The sequence below is a fragment of the Diabrotica virgifera genome, chromosome 10, assembly GCF_917563875.1.
Source record: "Diabrotica virgifera virgifera chromosome 10, PGI_DIABVI_V3a".
Taxonomy (NCBI): Eukaryota; Metazoa; Arthropoda; class Insecta; order Coleoptera; family Chrysomelidae; genus Diabrotica; species Diabrotica virgifera.
Genome location: NC_065452.1, coordinates 16,251,461 through 16,270,329, shown reverse-complemented (window position 1 = coordinate 16,270,329; position 18,869 = coordinate 16,251,461). Strand labels below are relative to the sequence as shown.

At 31.6% G+C, this 18,869-nt stretch overlaps 1 protein-coding gene across 4 annotated transcripts in view; it reads right to left on the bottom strand.

Moving 5' to 3' along the window:
* LOC114333243 (plexin-A4) overlaps positions 1–18,869 on the bottom strand; it is a 933,823-nt gene that overhangs the window by 207,419 nt on the left and 707,535 nt on the right. For all 4 annotated transcript variants that reach the window (XM_050663388.1, XM_050663391.1, XM_050663390.1 and 1 more), the window contains one exon: positions 4,291–4,419. In XM_050663388.1, coding sequence (XP_050519345.1) covers positions 4,291–4,419 — 129 coding nt within the window. The remainder of the gene's footprint in view (positions 1–4,290; positions 4,420–18,869) is intronic.

The following is an 18,869-nucleotide window of genomic DNA, read 5'->3' as shown; positions in this document are numbered from 1 at the left end:
TATCAATAATATACCAGGTACGTCCAAAAATATGAATTTCGCTCAAGAGAAAAGTGCCTTTATATTTCACAATATCAAAAATTGTTATTAAGAAAAGTTGTTTGGAATTAAAAATTATGTTATAATATGCATTTACACTCTTCTAATTGAATTTTTTTTAAATTTTTCTCAAATTACGGATACCCAACATCCTTTTTATTTAAGATAACTCCGTTATTATTAATTTTGCGAAAAAAGTTATTCTTTATAAAAATGTCCGAATAGTCAAAAAACTAAGATGCAATAATAAGATATCAATTTTTTTCCATTTTATACGAGGTATGTCAAAAAATATGATATTTTCGCTCAAGAATAAAATACCTTTATAGTTCACAATATTTCAACTAGAAGGATGCAATTGCATATTGAAACATAGTTTTTAATTCTGAACAACTTTTTATAATAACAAATTTTAATATTGTGAAAAATTAAGATAATTTACTCTTCAGCGAAATTCATATTTTTTTATATACCTAAAATTAATAATAACGGAGCTATCATAAATAAAAAGGATGTTAGGTTTCCGTGATTTGAGGAAAATTTTCAAAATTTTTTTTTTTTCAATTAGAAGAGTGTAAATGCAGATTATAACACAATTTTTAATTACAAACAACTTTTCTCAATGACAATTTTCGATATTAGGGAGTTTTTGTGCACACAAATACGTAAACGTAACGCATCTTTTTGACATATACGCTTGCGCATTAATGGTTGAACTCCCGTATCGCGATACGTATTACCTAAGGTTACGGGCTGGTACGTTAGGTTCATACGCATCCCTATCGAGCCGAAAGTCACCGAATGCACACGAGGATCTTGCCCGATTACCTACCAAATGAACATTTCATCAGCGTACTACCTGTTTATAAACATTTTAAGGTTATATTGGTTATTGGTTTAGTCTATTTGAGTAAAATTATTCTGTGTTTGTAATTGGAAATTGGAGCTTCATAATAGATTTAAAATTTTATTGTTTTTAAGTTGTCTATTAATAAAGCAAAACAAACAAATCTTGTATTAATTTAAGAAATACAGTGATCACCACAATTAATAACTAGATAAACAAATGACCTAGTTTCAGTAAAATTTTCAAATAAATATTACCACACTATTTACATTATACCTACTGGAATTCTGATGTAGGTATACAATAATTTACAACTAAAAAGTAGGTATAAACAAAAATAAAAAAATTTTAACCTAAGGAAAAATAATATTTTTATATTTAAATAGAAGCAATTAAAACCATACAATTTCATCATTCATTTATCTTTTTTTACATTTGTATATTAATTGTATATTGTGTGAACATTGTTTTATTTTTTAATGTCAACGGAATTTAAAAATGACTTTACGATTTGCTTTACGTTGCGTTAAGGCAGTTACAAAAACTACCTATTTTAACATTCATCCTCTACGACACGTTAGTTGCTTTACGTATACGGAGATGCGTACGTTACGTAGCAACAAAAACTCCCTATTGTGAAATATAAAGGCACTTTACTTTTGAGCGAAATTCATATTTTTTGACATACCTCGTATACTGTTGATAAAATTTGATATCTGATCATTGATTCTTAGGTTTTAGACTATGCAGAGCACTTTATTAACTTCTTTTCGTAAAATTGATATTAAGAAAGTTTCCCATATGGTTCCAAGTTACGCAGACACCCTGTATGACACACTGATAAAAAGCACACTGTTGTACGGATCTGAAACATGGCGTCTTAAAAAATATCAAATAAGGAAAATAGAAGCCACAGAAATGGATGCATTAAAAAGAGCAGCTAGAAAAACGAAACTTGATAGGGTTCGAAACACCACAATAAAGGAAGAAATGTGTCTAAAAGAAACTGTGACTGACTGCATAGAGTGAAAACAGCTTGCATGGTATGGGCATGTTCAAATAATGCCAGAAGAAAAGCTACCAAAGAAAGTGGCAAAATGGATACCACCGGAACACAGGAAACGAGGAAGACCAAAGAAATCGTGGATGGAAGGAGTTCGAAGATCAATGAGCGAACGAGGATTGACAGAAGAAAATTGTAATGATATGACGCGATGGCAATTGGGCATCGGACAACGTCGCAGGACGTTATAACCCGAATCTATATACAGGGTGAGTCATGAGGAACTGTACATACTCCTACCTCGTATAGAGGCTCCTATGGGGAATAACAAATGACCATTAAAAAGTTTCTGCTCTCCTTGTTTAATAATATACAGGGCGAGTTTCGCATTTTGACAGAAATTTATATTCGTCATAATTTTTTCCCCACATGATTGCTTAATTTTTTATAAAAAAATCAAATTTGACTATGAATAATAATTAAAAGTTTGGTAAAGTGAACCATAGATTTAAAAAAATTTACTTCTATTACAAAAATTAATTTTTTTTGAACAAATATTTAATATATGTTACCACCCAATCAACTGATTTATTCAAACTAGAAAAAAATCAGGCCCGGATTTAAAAAATTATTTCGTTTTGGTCTTAGAAAAAATTTCACCCTGTATACGCTTTTTAAAAACTCTAATATGAATTTTACAAATTAGACAAATAGGCAATTAAAATGACATATTTATTTTTTCCCCACACGATTACTTAATTTTTTATTAAAAAATCAAATTTGTCAAAATCGGAATTTTAACCTAAAAATGAAAAAAAAAAAAGATGAAATCACGGTTTAACTCGCTACAACGTTCCATTTTAAATTTTTTTTTCTGAAATTTTTACAGCACATATCTCTTACCATTGTGAAGACTATGACAATTGTTGTAGACTTTCAGTCTTCTTCTCGTAAAAGTTATGAATTTTTAAAAATAAAAGGTGCAGATTCGTGAATTGCAAAGTTAAATCGCAAAAATTAAGTGAAAAAAATTTAAAATTTCTCTATCTGATCACGTCTATGTTAAACTATAGAGTCCAAAGAGAAGTGTTACGGGGAGTTTTAGATCTAGACGTGTTATAGAAAAAAAATGTTGAAACTTTTAATTTTAAGAAAAACGTTGTTTATTTTTTTTATTTTTATGGTGAAATTGCGATTTTGACAAATTTGTTTTTTTAATAAAAAATTAAGTAATCGTGTGGGGAAAAAAATAAATATGCCATTTTAATTGCCTATTTGTCTAATTTGTAAAATTCATATTGGAGTTTCCAAAAGCGTATACAGGGTGAAATTTTTTCTAAGACCCAAACGAACTAATTTTTTAAAGCCGGACCTGATTTTTTTCTAGTTTGAATAAATCAGTTGATTGGGTGGTAACATAAATCAAATATTTGTTTAAAAAAATTAATTTTTGTAATAAAAGTTAATTTTTTTTAAATCTTTGGTTCACTTTACCAAATTTTTAATTCATAGTCAAATTTGATTTTTTTTATAAAAAATTAAGTCATCGTGTGAGGAAAAAAATAAATATGTCATTTTAATTGCCTATTTGTCTAATTTGTAAAGTTAATATTATAGTTTTCCAAAAAGCGTATACAGGGTGAATTCTTTTCTAAGACCCAAACGAACTAATTTTTTAAAGCCGGACCTGATTTTTTTCTAGTTTGAATAAATCAGTTGATTAGGTGGTAATAGTGTAACGATTGACCAAAATAAGAGACACATTGATCTGACCGTTCAAGAATTATGACGAATATAAATTTCTGTCAAAATGCGAAACTCGCCCTGTATATTATTAAACAATGGGAGCAGACACTTTTTAATGGTCATTTGTTATTCCCCATAGGGGCCTCTATACGAGGTAGGAGTATGTACAGTTCCTCATGACTCACCCTGTATTGTAAAAAATCATCTTAGATGTTGAAAAAACTATGGGCTGGACGTGAAAATACACTGGACGTGAAAATACACTTTTTAGATCAAAAAAGCATACACTTTATTAAACATGCATGCATACAAAAAACTGCCAAGTTTTATTTTTAGGGTAAGTTTTTTAATTGTTTCTTACATTTCCATTTCAATGTTTATAAACAAACGAAAATTATATTTTGAATTTTGTTCGACGCTAAAAACATTGATTAAATTTTTGTCGAAACAAAAAAAATTACGGATAAAACTATAAAGAACATAATATACATATATACTGGAATTATAGGATTTTTGTCTTCTGTATCGAGAGCTACTGCTGTAAGCCGCCGAGTTTTCGATACCCGGTTACAGACTACATGAAAGTAATTTCTGGCAGATAATATAGTTCGTTTTATACGGAAACCTTTAATGTATTTTAAATAAGTCGTATTACCTTTTTCTCCGTCATGGCATACAGATGCATAGACTGGGAATCAAAGTGCAAATCCGGATTTACTGAAGACCCTTCTTCAACAGTCAGATCTCCATATTCTAGAGCGGAGGTTGACGACTCGACTACAACCTGAAAATAAACATTCCTTTAAAAATAGACAAAAGAATTGGATTGATATACAGGGTGTTTCTAAATAAGTACGACAAACTTTAACATAAAAAAAATTGACAGTTTGCATTATAAACATATGTCCGCAAATGCTTCGTTTCCGAGATACGGGGTGTTAAAATTTTTCTTTCCAGCTGCTTATTTATTTATTACTCCAAAACCAGTTGAGTTATGAAATGAAATTTGGTGGGTTTTAAGAGGTAGTTATTGCGCATTTTTTGATAAACAAATAAGAATTTTGTATCACTGGCGCGCATAAGAGTAATGGTCTGAATTTTTTTAAAGAAAAAAATAGTACGCCACTGAGATATTTCAAATTAAAAATTATTTATAAATTCCACGTTTAATTTATGATAAAAAACCGGGTTTTTAAAAAAAATAGTACGCCATTGAGATATTTCAAATTAAAAATTATTTTTAAATTCCACGTTTAATTTATGATAAAAAACCTCTCTTGTCTTATTTTCATATAGTGTACCGTTTTTATGTAAAAAAGCATCTTAGTGCGTATTTTTCATTTCTTTAACCCTTAAACGCCCAAGGGTGGGTAAAAAATGTCCACCTAATGCGTATTCCCTTGTAACATATATATTACGTGTGTAAAAATTTTTTTAAAAATTATTTATTGTTAAAAAGACAGCCCTTTATCGACTGTTAATTTGGTTCTACCGATATTTTTGAAAATAAAAGTAGCATCTTGAGTTAAATATGGGTGGGCATAAAAAATACACCCTTGATAAAACTTGTCCCTAAAGGTTTCTATATAATTTCTCGTTGGTAGGAAGATAAGCTATATAATTATTATCGACGTATAATTACATAATCTACATAATTATTCGCCAATGAGGAGGCTGAAAGGAAGAATGTGGAGAAAATCGACAAATCTGAATTACTGGCTTTTACTGGTATGTTAATTTTGATTACATTGTAATTTTGTTGTACAGTCGGAAAAATGAAAGAATACCCATGAACGATCACATCAATCACTTAATTTGTATTTGCTGTATTTTTCTATAAATAACAAACGTTTGTTATAGAAAAAGATAGCAAATACAAAATAAGTGATTGATGTGATCGTTCATGGGTATTCTTTCATTTTTCCGACTGTAAGGTTTGTAAATATTTTATATTAATATTTTAGAAGATGCTGTGTTTATTAAGCATAAGATTCTTAAGTTTAATCCATTTCCAACAACTCTCAATAAATATATTAGCTATTTTCGAGGTGGACATTTTTTACCCACCCTTGGGCGTACATGGAACCTAAAAGGTTGGGGGTTAATACATTATCAAGAACCATCTAATACAATAATACTAAACTAGAACAATATGTAGTACGTTTGGAGTACGATAAAAGACCCCAACTATTATTTATTGTATTAGGCCGTGGTCTCCAATAAATGCCGTTGGTTGCGTACAGAGCAGTGTTGCCAATCGCATTTCTCTAGATTATCCGATGATCGCTCGAAAAAGATCCGATTTGTCACGAAAAGATACGCTCATAGGCGTAACCAGGGGGTTGGGGATTATACCCCCTCCCCCCCATTTGGATGTACTTTGAGCTCTCTACGCTTAACACCATTACTATTCCATACTTCTCAGAGGGCGCGACCCAAAATAGTGACAACTCTACCTTATCGATAATAGTCTAGGTGCAGGGTAAATTGAAGATGGAATTACAAAAAAAAATTTGTATGTCTTTGTACTCACTTTATAATGCTCAAAAAATTAGGATCTGGATTTCAATGCGTATTTTTTTATACTTCTCGTATCAAAGTTGCGCGTGAAGTTAGGCGTGTTAATGACGGTAGCGATTTTGGGGGCGACCCCTCTCAGAGACCATCCAGTAGTTGTATCCCCCCTTAGGATCATCCTGGTTTCTTTTATCTTTTTTTATATTGAATACATTACTGAAAATCCTTTGTACACTCTACACTAGCGTTTGAAAATGATAGAACTAATAGCAATAAAAATACTTTTTTTAAATTAGGAAACAAATATATATTAGTTTAATTTTTTAATTTTACCATTTATCCATTATAAAAAAGTATTTTCACAAACCAAAACTTATTTCAACAGACGTTTGCTGAAGCATTGCACTATATAAAATAAAAATAAAACTAAATCGTGCACTAGCTATCAAAGACTAAAAACCCATAAATAAAATCGGACGGCAGAATCCCTGTTTTTGAAATTTGAATTGGATCAGTATGCCTTAAGTGGAAACATTTGTGCATTCAAATTCCAAACAAAAAAATTCGCACATGTCCCTTTTGTTCCTTCTTATCTTAGATAATTACCATGAAAAGTATCGGATGTCGCTAACATTCATCCACTATAGGCATAGGCTATTTATAGAAGTTTGGGTGGAATATCCAAAAGAAAATTAATGTGTTGTTGGGAATATATGAATGAGAAGGGGATTTTTTTAAGTTTATTTTTGCTATTAGTCTGTTGTAGTAGATTGGTAGATACACTGAAAAATATACGCAAATATCAGATTTATTTAAAGATACGAAGAAGATACGACAACTCTCAAAAAGATACCCAAATCGGATAATTATACGCCGATTGGCAACACTGGTACAGAGTCACGCCGTAGGTCGGGTCTGTATCTGTATACTCAATACATAAAAATAAATAATAGTTGCGGTCTGTTATCGTACTCCGAACGTATTTAGCACCAAACTTCTGTACACGGCTTCACAGGCGGTGGTCACCAATAAACGCCGTACGCTGCCTACACTGTCACGCAGTAGGTTGCGTATGTACGCTTTATACAATAAATAATGGATACGGTCTCTATTGGATGTCGAACGCAGTGTCTATCAGCTATGAGCGACTTAAAATGTTGGAAACAGCGTCTTTAGTTATTTTCGAGCATTGCAACGTACGGCTGGTACAGGTTTTAACCTAAGAAAATGAGTAAAACAAGTAGTAAAAAAGAACAAAACGAGTTACTTATCAAGTTGAAATATCACGGATCACGAAAACGATCGGAATGTTGTTGCCGGTGATCGACAAACGCTGTACCCAACCTACGGCATTTATTGGTGACCACAGCTGACTCTGGACGCGACCTACGGTGTTTATTGATAATCATGGTCTATGTTTTGTATTGACTACGTGAAGTTGGCGGTGACTGACAAAGGCTGTATGCAACGTCTGGCTTGTCGTTGTACGTAACCTATGGCATTTATTGGAGACCACAGCCTTAGACATTTCATTGTAGCATAGTTCTGAAAATGGCTCAGCTAGGAATTAATAAATTTTACACATCCTTCAAAAATACTTTTCATTCAGTTCATTCAGTTGTCATAAGTTTGTACAAAGATATATCAGTCTTTACAATTAATTTGTTATATCCAAAGTAAGCCTTAATATTGGTAAATTTAATGAAAAATTTGTCTTGGTAAAAGATATGTTTATTTAAAAAGCCCATAAAAGGGCTACAAATATTAAAACGTTTTCGCTATGTAACAAGAGTGTTACCTAAAATATCAGTGTTACCTAAAATAAGTATAACCGTATTAATTAAGACAAAAATTTAAAGTTGAAATGATGACCAAGTTAAGAAAACAAATACTCCAGGGAAATAAGGTTTTTGTCGGGACACTTGAGCAGCCAGGTTGCAAATGGATTTTTTGGCTACTATATACCTAATACATTATAAATACAAAAATGTCCGTCACAGTTCGGACGAGAAACTTAGTTATTAACAAATAAGGCTCAAAAATGGCAGTTTTTTCATTTAAATCGCTACAGGTAAAAATAGGATAATTATATATATTATTTAGAGTAATCGTATTTTAGTAGATCAGCCAAGGTTTAAAATGACACTTTTTGAATTTTAGTCCGATCATTTTTTGCTTCGGAAAATGGCAATATAAGACTAAAATTTTAAAAATAAAAAATGTGCTATAACTTTTGCGAAAATGGCCTTAATACTTTCATATTGCAATAAAAGTTGAGTCAAACATTCCATATAACGTACAAAAATTTTTAAGACGATTCGTAAATTAGTTTAAATTTTATTCAATTTGTTTATCGAAAAGAGTTTTTTCTTCGCAATGTTATTGTTCAGAAAATAATAATGACATAGCAATTCTGTGAAAATCACATGCAAGAAGAATAGTTATGTTTTCAAAGTGTTGACAAAAATCATTAAAAAGTCGTTTTTATCACTCTGAAAAAAGTTTAGAAAAATAGAGTAATTTTGGCTTATAAACAATTTGAATAGCTTTGTTAATATTGACTATAGAGTAAATATACTTTAGGATTTAAAAAGCTGGTATTTTTACACAAATTTTCAGAAAAAAACTTTCTGCCTAGGTTAATTCGGCTCATTAGCCACTTTTATTATTTAATTCGCAGTTACTTTTATATACATCAAATTCTCCTGTAACAGTGTTAGTTACCATACTACTCCGAAACGGCTTGGCCGATTTTTATGAAATTTTAGACGTATATCCTATAGGAGGAGAAGAGGTTTTAATCTATTTTTTATACCCATAAGTTATAAGGGAGGTTGCACCCCTGACATTTTTTTTGGACAAAATTATCTACCTTAATTTTATATGATGTAGAAATAAAAAATACATACAACCCTTAATTTTCACTCTTTTATCACCAACCCCTATTTGTTAACAGCCATCTATATATTTACATCTCTAAAATTCTCCTGTCATAGTGTTACTTTCCATACTCCTCCGAGACCGCTTGACCGATTTTTATGTAATTATATATGTATATTCGGTAGGTCTTAGAATCGGTCGTAATCTACGTTTCATATCCCTGAGTGATAAGGGGAGTTCCCCCTAATATTTTGTAATGTGAGGTGGGGATGTGTGTATATAACGTACTCTATAAGACTACGAGTACATACAAATTAAAAAAATTATGATCAAAATCCATCAACAAGCTCCGGTGATATAAATCGCAGCATATGTTTGCAGAATCAGTTTCATTTTTTCAGTGCACGGATTTTAATAATTCCTCTCCACCGACCACGAATTAATTCCGTTCGGACGCCATTTTTAAAACTTTATTAACCACTCTGTTGTGGTTTAAAGTTCACTCAAACTTTTACACATAAACTATATATCTTCAACTTCAAAATAGCTCTAGTTAGGTTGCTTAATTGTTATAAACAAAGTAGCCGTCAATTAAATAAAAAAAAAGTAGCTAACTTTGACCGTAATTAACCTAGGTGAAAAATTTTTATTTGAAAATTCGTATAAAAATACCAGTTTTTCAAATCTCATTGTAGTTTTAGCCTACAGTCAATATTAACAAAGTTATTCAAATTGTTTATAAGCCCAAAATGACTCTATTTTAGTAAAATGTTTTCCGAGTGATAAAAATGACTTTAATGATTTTTTTAAATACGTTGAAAATATGAATATTTTACTTTCACGCTGTTTTCACAAAATTGCTATATCATTATTATTTTCTGAACAATAACATTGCGAAAGAAAAGCTCTTTGCGATAAACAAATTGAATAAAATTTAAAATAATTGACGAATCGTCCTAAAATTTTTTGTGCATTGTGTGAACTGTTTGACTCAACTTTTCATGAAATATGAAAGTCTTAAATTCATTTTCGCAAAAGTTATAGCAAATTTTTTATTTTCGAAATTTTAGTTTTATTTTACAATATCCGAAGCAAAAAATGAACGGACCAAAATTCAAAAAGCGCTATTTTAAACCTTGGCTCATCTACTAAAAGAAAAATATTATAAATAAGATATGTAATTACCATATTTTTACCTGTAGCGATTTAAACGAAAAAACTTCCATTTTTGACCCTTATTTGTTAATAATTAAATTTCTCGTCCAAACTGTGACGGGCATTTTTGTATTTATAATGTATTAGGTATATAGTACCCAAAAAAACCCATTTGCAACCTGGCTGCTTAAGTGTCCCGAACATGGTATATTTTTGCCTTATTTCCCTGGTGTAAAAGTTTGGTTATACTTACAAGAACATACTAAGCCACCCAAAAATACAAAGGTTAAAACCTTCTTAAAATAGACTAAATGTCTTATATAAAAATGGATACATAATAAAATCCAAAGGATGGATATAATTCCTATGGAGATGGCCTTAGGGCAACATATGACTCCCTCACGTGGTATGTGGGTTGCTAGGTATTAATTAATTAGGTCATTACGTTGAAAGAGGTGAAAGACAACTACTAAGGTGAGAGTTTGAAAGCATATCTGTCTGTCAGAACCAAAACTGTCAATGTAAATTAAAGTTTTATGAAATGTTAGTTACACTAGCCACTAAATTTTGAAGTTGTTTATGGTATAAGCAATAATAACAACAAACATCGGTGTGTTGGGATTATAAAAATACAAAAATTAGTAAGAATAAATTATCTAAGATGTAAAATTAACAAATTTGAAAATTTACAATTATCAATGAGGTGTACATGAATTGATAAAGTATAGATAACAAACCAAATACATGCTTCTAAATTCGGACTTGAAAGGTATTATATTCTTATAGTTGTAGAAAAACAATATGTCCAATGTCCATCTATGCTGGAATGCATCAGGGACAGGAAAAATAATAAATCTGAATTTTTCTAAATTATTAAGTTTTGATAGAAGCAAAGTGTAGGTTGTGTTGAAAATAGATAATTATTTGTGACCCAACACAAATGATGGCTGATAAAACTGGTTATAATAAAGAACGTGTGTAATCAAGATTGTTGTGACTAGTAATAACGGGGTGAGACAAATAAGTAGGGAATCTGATATCAAGTACCTACTAAGAAACGTAAATGCAATTTTTTTTATAAGATAGGATATAGATGGATTCCTCAACACAAATTTAAAATAATGAAAAGGTTGTTTTATCAAAGATTAGAAAAATTTTAATCTGTCCTTTTATGTTAAATAGCATCTGGGACAAGGAAAAATAAATAAAATTAAATAAAAGTATCTAAGCTATTGTCTAAAGTGAGGCAAGATGGAGATAAGTGTTGAGTGAAATTGTTATCTGGAAAATTTTTTTTTATTAATTAGAAAGTAAAAACAGAATTAATGAAAGGTGAATAAATAAATAAAGTTGTGGAATAGAATAATATTTATAATATTTGATATCAGAATTGAGACTATATATAATGTCTGTATATATAATGACTATAAGTATATGTGGACTGAATAGAATTGATATAATGAAAAAATTGAACTAGTGGAAAGTATTGTTGGATGAATGAGTGGAGATTAGTGAAATGGTTAAGTCATATGTTGCCCTAAGGCCATATCCATAGGAATTATATCCATCCTTTGGATTTTTTTTTATTTACAAACTCGCATCAGCCTGTACGGCTATTAGCGAAAATGATACTTTTGTTAACAATAATAATAACTATAGAATACTACAATTAAATTTTATATAAACAGTTTATTGCTTTTAAGTATTGAAGGATCACTTTGGAACCGCACTTTGAGAATAGTATTTTCAAATCGTCCGGGATTCCGAATTTTATTCCGGATTTTATTATGGATCCATTTATATAAGACATTTAGTCTATTTTTAGAAGGTTTTAACCTTAGTATTTTTGGGTGGCTTAGCATTAGGGTGGTGCGAAAAAAGTCAAGTTGATAATCCCGTATCGCTATAGTGCGGAAAAGTTGCGATTGGTAATTACAAGACAAACAAAACAAAAATTATTAAAATCGGACTTTATCTTCCGATCCCGCAACGGGCCTAGAGATTATGAAAAAAATTAAATTTTACCTTTTCTTCGGAAATTTTTATTACTCTTCCATGTACGTTTTATTTATCGCTATAGTAAAATTTATTTACAGTTTGCATGGTTAAGTAATAAAAACAACAGTTTTACGCATCTAACGAATATCTTCCGATACCACAAAGCCAATCAAAATCTATAAATATTTCAAATTTTCGATGATTTTGATAAATTAAAAAACATTTTGTTATCTCATTTTTCTCATACATTGTGAAGTTTTTCACTTGTTTATATATTGTATGACAATACTTAAACAACCCAGAACTCACAACGAGGAGGTGGTTGCACTTCTAGCTCCACACACACCCTTCTCTCCAACCAACCAATGAGTGTGATTTTTACATTATTTACATAGTAAATTTCTTTTTCATGCTTGTATCCAGCTTTTAAACGTCAACTTTGTATTGTGATTTGGTGGTAGAATCTGGCAGCATGGACCTTGATTTAAGTGTTGCCCTTATGAATCCATCTCTTGATTGGGGCCCACATACATTATACCAGGGGTGACCAACTTCATCGGACTCGAGATCTACTGTCTGCCTTTCTAATTCTCTGGGATCTACTGACTAGGAATTTTTGTAATATCTAGGACGGCAATAGATAGGTAGGTAGATAATTTTTTCTTGCCATCGATCGACTGACCTAGGGGTCGCGATCGACGGGTTGGCTTCCCCTGCATTAGACGATGCTTCCGTAACCAACTTTAGGCACCTCTCACCAGCTTGCGTATGTCAGGGATAGTTTTGTACATTCTAGTCTGGTATGTCGCCCGATGTAATGCAAGAACTTATATCTTCATTTGACACTTCGAAAAAGTGGTGGAGAAGATAGTTTTGCAACAGTCTGCAATAGTTTTGCAACATTATATTCCAGTATATTATTTAAGTTTAGTCCCGTGCTTCAAAATTTCAAGTAGTAGGGAGAAAGGAAACACATTCGAGAGCTAGGGCTAAGCAGAGTGTTAAAAGCCGGATAGACTAAAGCCAAGGGCAAACGTATTAGAAATTTCATCCCTAATACTTTAAATTTTGAAGAACACAACTACACTGAAATATTAGATTGGAATGTTGCAAAACTATCTTCTCCATCAGTTCTTCAAAGCGTTTTAAATGAAGATATAAGTTCCTACATTATATCAGGCAACACGCCAGACTGGAATGTACAAAACCATCCCTGTCATACGCAAGCTGTCTAGCGGTACGTAGAGTTGGTCACGGAAGTATCGTCTAATGTATGTGGGACCCAATCAAGAGATGGATTCATCAAGGCAACACTTAAATCAACGTCCATGCTGCCAGATTTTACCACCGAATCAAAATTCAAAGTTGACGTTTAAAAGCTGGATACTAACAAATGAAAAAGAAATGTAAATAATGTAAAAACCACACACTCATTGGTTCTATGGAGAGAAGGGTGAGGGTGGAGTAAAAAGTGCTACCACCTTTTTGTTCTGAGTTCTGGGTCGTTTAAATATTATTATACAATATATAAACAAGCGAAGAGCTTCACAATGTAACAGAAAAATGAGATAACTAAATGTTTTTTAATTTATCAAAATCATCAACAATTTCAAATTTTTATAGATTTTGATTGATCTTGCGGGATCGGAAGATATTCGTTAAGTGCGTAAAACTATTGTTTTTATTACTCAACCATGCAAACTGTAAATAAATTTTACTATAGCAATAAATAAAATGTACATGGAGAATAAATAAAAATTTCCGAAAAAAAGGTAAAATTTAATTTTTCATAATTTTTAGGCCCGTTGCGGGATCGGAAGATAAATTCCGATTTGAATAATTTTTGTTTTGTTTTTCTTGTAATTACCAATCGCAACTTTTTCGCACTAAGTATAGCGAAACGGGATTATCAACTTGACTTTTTTCGCACCACCCTACTTAGCATGTTCTTATAAATATAACCAAACTTTGCTTTTACCTTGGTCATCATTTTAACTTTAAATTTTTGTCTTAATTAATACGGTTATACTTATTTTAGGTAACCCTAATGATCCTTTTTTTACAGACCGAAAATGTTTTGTTTTAATATTTGTAGCCCTTTATGGGCTTTTTAAATAAATATACCTTTTACCAAGACAGATTGTTCATTAAATTTACTTGTAATTAATGGTATACAGGCCAGCTACAGGAAATTCTTTCTTGTGGATGCTTATTATTGCTCTTTCAAATAGTTACAATTGTTAAACCTTCGTTAAATCGGTAATCAACCAATCACTTTGATTATACATAGCGTAACAATGCGATTTGCTATAAATTCTGTTATTCGCCAGCATCCCATATGCATTTTCCGTAATTGTTGATATTGATTTTTAATTAAGTTACGGCAGTTTTATTATTTTCAGTGAAAGATTATTTTTTCACAATGAATTTTGATTAAAATCGATTTTCAGTTGTGTTTTTCCGAAGTAATTGTCGTGTCACGTACTATGTTTTTATTACATGCAAATCTCGATTAAATTTTTAATTCAATACTTTATCCACCACTAGAGTTCAATCCTTTGACAGTTATTTAGTTAACAAGTTTGCCATGATGCCATGCAACGGAAAATACATACTTTACAACCGGATTGTTGGTAATTTCTTTTCAGAAGTTGGTTCTTTCGACTGTGGATGTTATTCTTCTTCTACTTTTTGTTATAGACATGACTCTGTTTTTTCAATGTGCCTCTAGTAAGTTGTCGTTCCATCGTTTTCGTGGTCTTCCCACTGATCGTCTTCCTATTGGGGAACCGTCTCTCGCTGTCCTGACTAGTGTTGGAAAATTCTCGAGAATGAAAAATCAGAGAATATTCTCGAGAATATTCTCGATATGGAGAATTTTCTGAGAATGAACCCTACGACGCACTTAGGGATATTGTTGAAGATGAAATAGGCTATTAAAAATCATGAAATTATATACAAATACATATGAGACTAAACAACAGTGTTCTTTAGACAGTGATGAGCGCGCTAATAACCGGCAAAATAGCACAAAAGATGGAAAACATATTAAGTTGTGAGATAATTTCACAGCTCAACTAGTTTCATTTCTTTTTATCTCACGTATCTATTAGCGCGCTCATCACTGTATAACCGGCAAAATAGCGCAAAAGATGGAAAACGTATTAAGTTGTGAGATGAAAAGAAATGAAACTAGTCAAGCTGGGAGATTTAGCGATATTAACATATAAATTCACATTATATTGATTGTTTCCCACCTTTACACGTATCAGAGGAGTATGTCAACTAAAACTGTCACTGTGACAGTGGCAGTTGCCAAACTCATCCGATACGTCTAAAGGTGGGAAACAATCAATATGATGTAAATTTTTAGGTTAATATCGCTAAATTTCCCAGCTCGACTAGTTGCATTTCTTTTTATCTCACAACTCAATATGTTTTTCATCTTTTGTGCCATCATTTTGCCGGTTATTAGCGCGCTCATCACTGTATAAACAAAATACAAAAACAACATAGAACACAAAATTTATTTGATAAAAAAATGAAAGTTTCTTCTTAACAACAAATAATGCAAGTAATGGATGTGGCGATTTAATCAGAAAAACATGAGGTCTCAGGTTCAGAATATATTTCTATCATTAGCTCATCCTGGTCATCTACATTCTGCATTTCAATGTACTGATGAGAAGTTGTGGGATTTTATTTTTCACTCAGTCATGGATTGGTCTACGTCTAAAGGGGCAGTACACTTACGTCGAGAGTTGTGGAACTTGGCATACTTCTGGAACTATGAGACAAATGGAAGAGTAGTGCACCCTGAATAAATACATTAAACTAAAACTGTTAGTATATATAAATAACAATTGCTAATCTTGTTGAGATTGGTATTGCATTTCTCATGTTTGATATTTCTTCTCTATTCTTGGCCCTATCAGTATTTATTAATAGTTCGAAATCATTTTTTGACATTCTTGTAAAATTCTTAAACAAATAATTGTCCAGCATTATTTCCATAGTTAAATTACTCATTGTTTCGCGTTTACTTAGAAAAGCCGTATCCACATTTTCCGTTTTTAATTTTTCTTTTTTATGTATCGTCTTAGTACGATTAAGGACGCAGCAACTCTCAAGAGAATATTCTCGAGAACGAGAATATTCTGGCTGAGAATAATCTCGAGAATATTCCCGTTCTCGAGAATATTCTCTTGAGAATATTCTCTTCTTACATCACTAGTCCTGACTACTCTATTTGTTGTCATTCGGCTTATGTGGTCATTCCATTCTATTCTTCTGTTTCTTTAGTTATTAATGTTATCCACCTTGCACCTCCGTCGTATATCTGTACTTCTAGCTCTGTCCCATAGAGTCTTACCATCGATTTTTCGAAGGGTTTTCATCTCCGCTGTTTCGAGCCATCTTCTTGTCCTCTCTGTGTCGGGTCGTGTTTCTGCCGCGTATGTCATTACTTGGTCTGATGACTGTTTTGTAAATTCTGCCTTTCATTTCTATTCCGATATTTTTATTTCTCCATATTGTGTAATTCAGGCTACCTGCGGCTCTGTTTGCTCTATTCACTTGATCTTCCACTTCTGTTTCGAGCCTTCCGTAGCTAGATAGTGTGATGCCTAGGTATTTAAACTCCTTCACTTGTTCTAGTATCTGACCTTCCAACTCCAATTTACATCTTATTGGATCTGCTGTTATAACCATGCATTTTGTCATTTTTGGGAAAATTAACATGTTAAATTTTCTGGGGGTTATGTTAAATTGGTGCAGCATACGTTGTAAATCATCTTCACTTTGAGAGAATATTGCATCGTCTGCATAGCAGATTATTTTAAGTTGTTTTTCTTCCATTTGGTATCCTTTTTTAGTTCCTACTTTTTTTATTATTTCGTCCATGACCATCATCATCATCATCATCATCATCATCATCATCATCATCATCATCATCATCTTGGTGCTACAGCCCTTAGAGGGCCTCGACCTTCTCAAGCTTTCTACGCCATTCTGTTCTGTCCCTTGCTTGCATTTTGCATTTGCCGACTTCGATCTTCTCGGCATCTTGTGTTACCCCGTCCATTCACCTCAACTTTGGTCTACCTCGTCTTCTCATTCCCACGGGTTGAGCTGTCAGAATCTTTTTTACATGTAGTACCTACGAAGCATCCGAAGGCATATTTATAACCGTACCCATATAACTGCCAAAGAACTACCGAGAGTTGTTATTGCAAGAATGGGATAATATCGACCAGAATGTGATCTGTAATTTAATTGAAAGTATGCCTTGTCGCCTAAAAGCTGTCATTAACGCAAGAGGGGGAAATACACGTAATTGATGAATTAATTTCCAATAATGTTTAGTTTTAATAATTTTTTTGTGAGTTTCTTAATTCGTTCTTTGTTTTAACTGTAAAGTTGTTACAGTAGATTGTATTGTAAATTTACAATCAAGATGCAGTAGAAATAAACAAACCAAAACACGTTGAATGCTACTAGGAGCACTCCCAAATCATGATTTCCAAAGTTTATACATTGTAAATTATGATTCGGGAGTGCTCCTAGGAGCATTTAACGTGTCTTGGTTTGTTTATTTCTACTGCATCTTGATTGTAAATTTAGTATACTTCTTCTAAATAAAGCTCAAAAACCAAAATATTGTTATTAATTCAATATTGAGTATTAAAGTTAGTTTACAAAATACAGTACCAATGCATGGTACAATAAATTTCCCAGGTATGGCACGTAAGGTTCCAAAATCGGTCGCTTTCGCGCATGACGTGGTAAAGATCCTTCTTCACGCAATATTTGAATGTAGTTTTATAGGAAAGACTTTTTAATTTTAAATTTTTAATATAATTTGGCTAATTTAATTATAGTAATTATAAAGAAATGATAAAGTTGTGTTATTATTCGCTCTGAGCGTTAACAAAGTGTCAAAGCAAAATCGACCGACCTCCTCATGGTGGCGGTTTTTTGAAATTTTATCAGGACGCTTTGTGTATGTTTAAATCAGACATTAAAAAAAATGCCGTGTCACGCTAGTGATATTATGTATTAATATAAACAGAAAATAAAAACGCACTTAATCTGATATAAATTCTTCTATTTCCAATCTTGATTATCAGTTTGATTTTGTATACATAACCTCACTATCGCAGTTTATGTCAATAAATCTTTATTAACGAAAAAGAAAATATTTTTGTTGCACTATAAATTACAGTATAAATTAATAACTAATGAATTCTAACAATTGTATTCGGTTATTATCACTACAAAATAAAATATTCAAGTTTAACAAAATAATCCCATAAGACTCAGTGTTAAAACGTCCTGACAAAATCTGACAGCGTGTCACGTGACTGTAAGTAGAGGGGAGACGCACGGAGCCAATAATATTGAATCATAAAAAATATTTTGTAGCTAATTTAATTTTGTTGATTTTCGGGTAGTTATTTTAGCGAGGTTTTGAAACTGATATTTTAGAAACTTGTTATTTTGTTAACACAGATATCCATTATAAAGCATTTTTAATTATTATTTGTTTATTATACATACAGGTTGATCAAGTGGTACTCCAGAGTTCGATATTTAAGTTGTTTAAAAATACAAAAAAAGTAATATCCACATAAAAATGTTTCGCTACAAATTTTTAAATTATTTTCAAATATACAGGGTATCCCA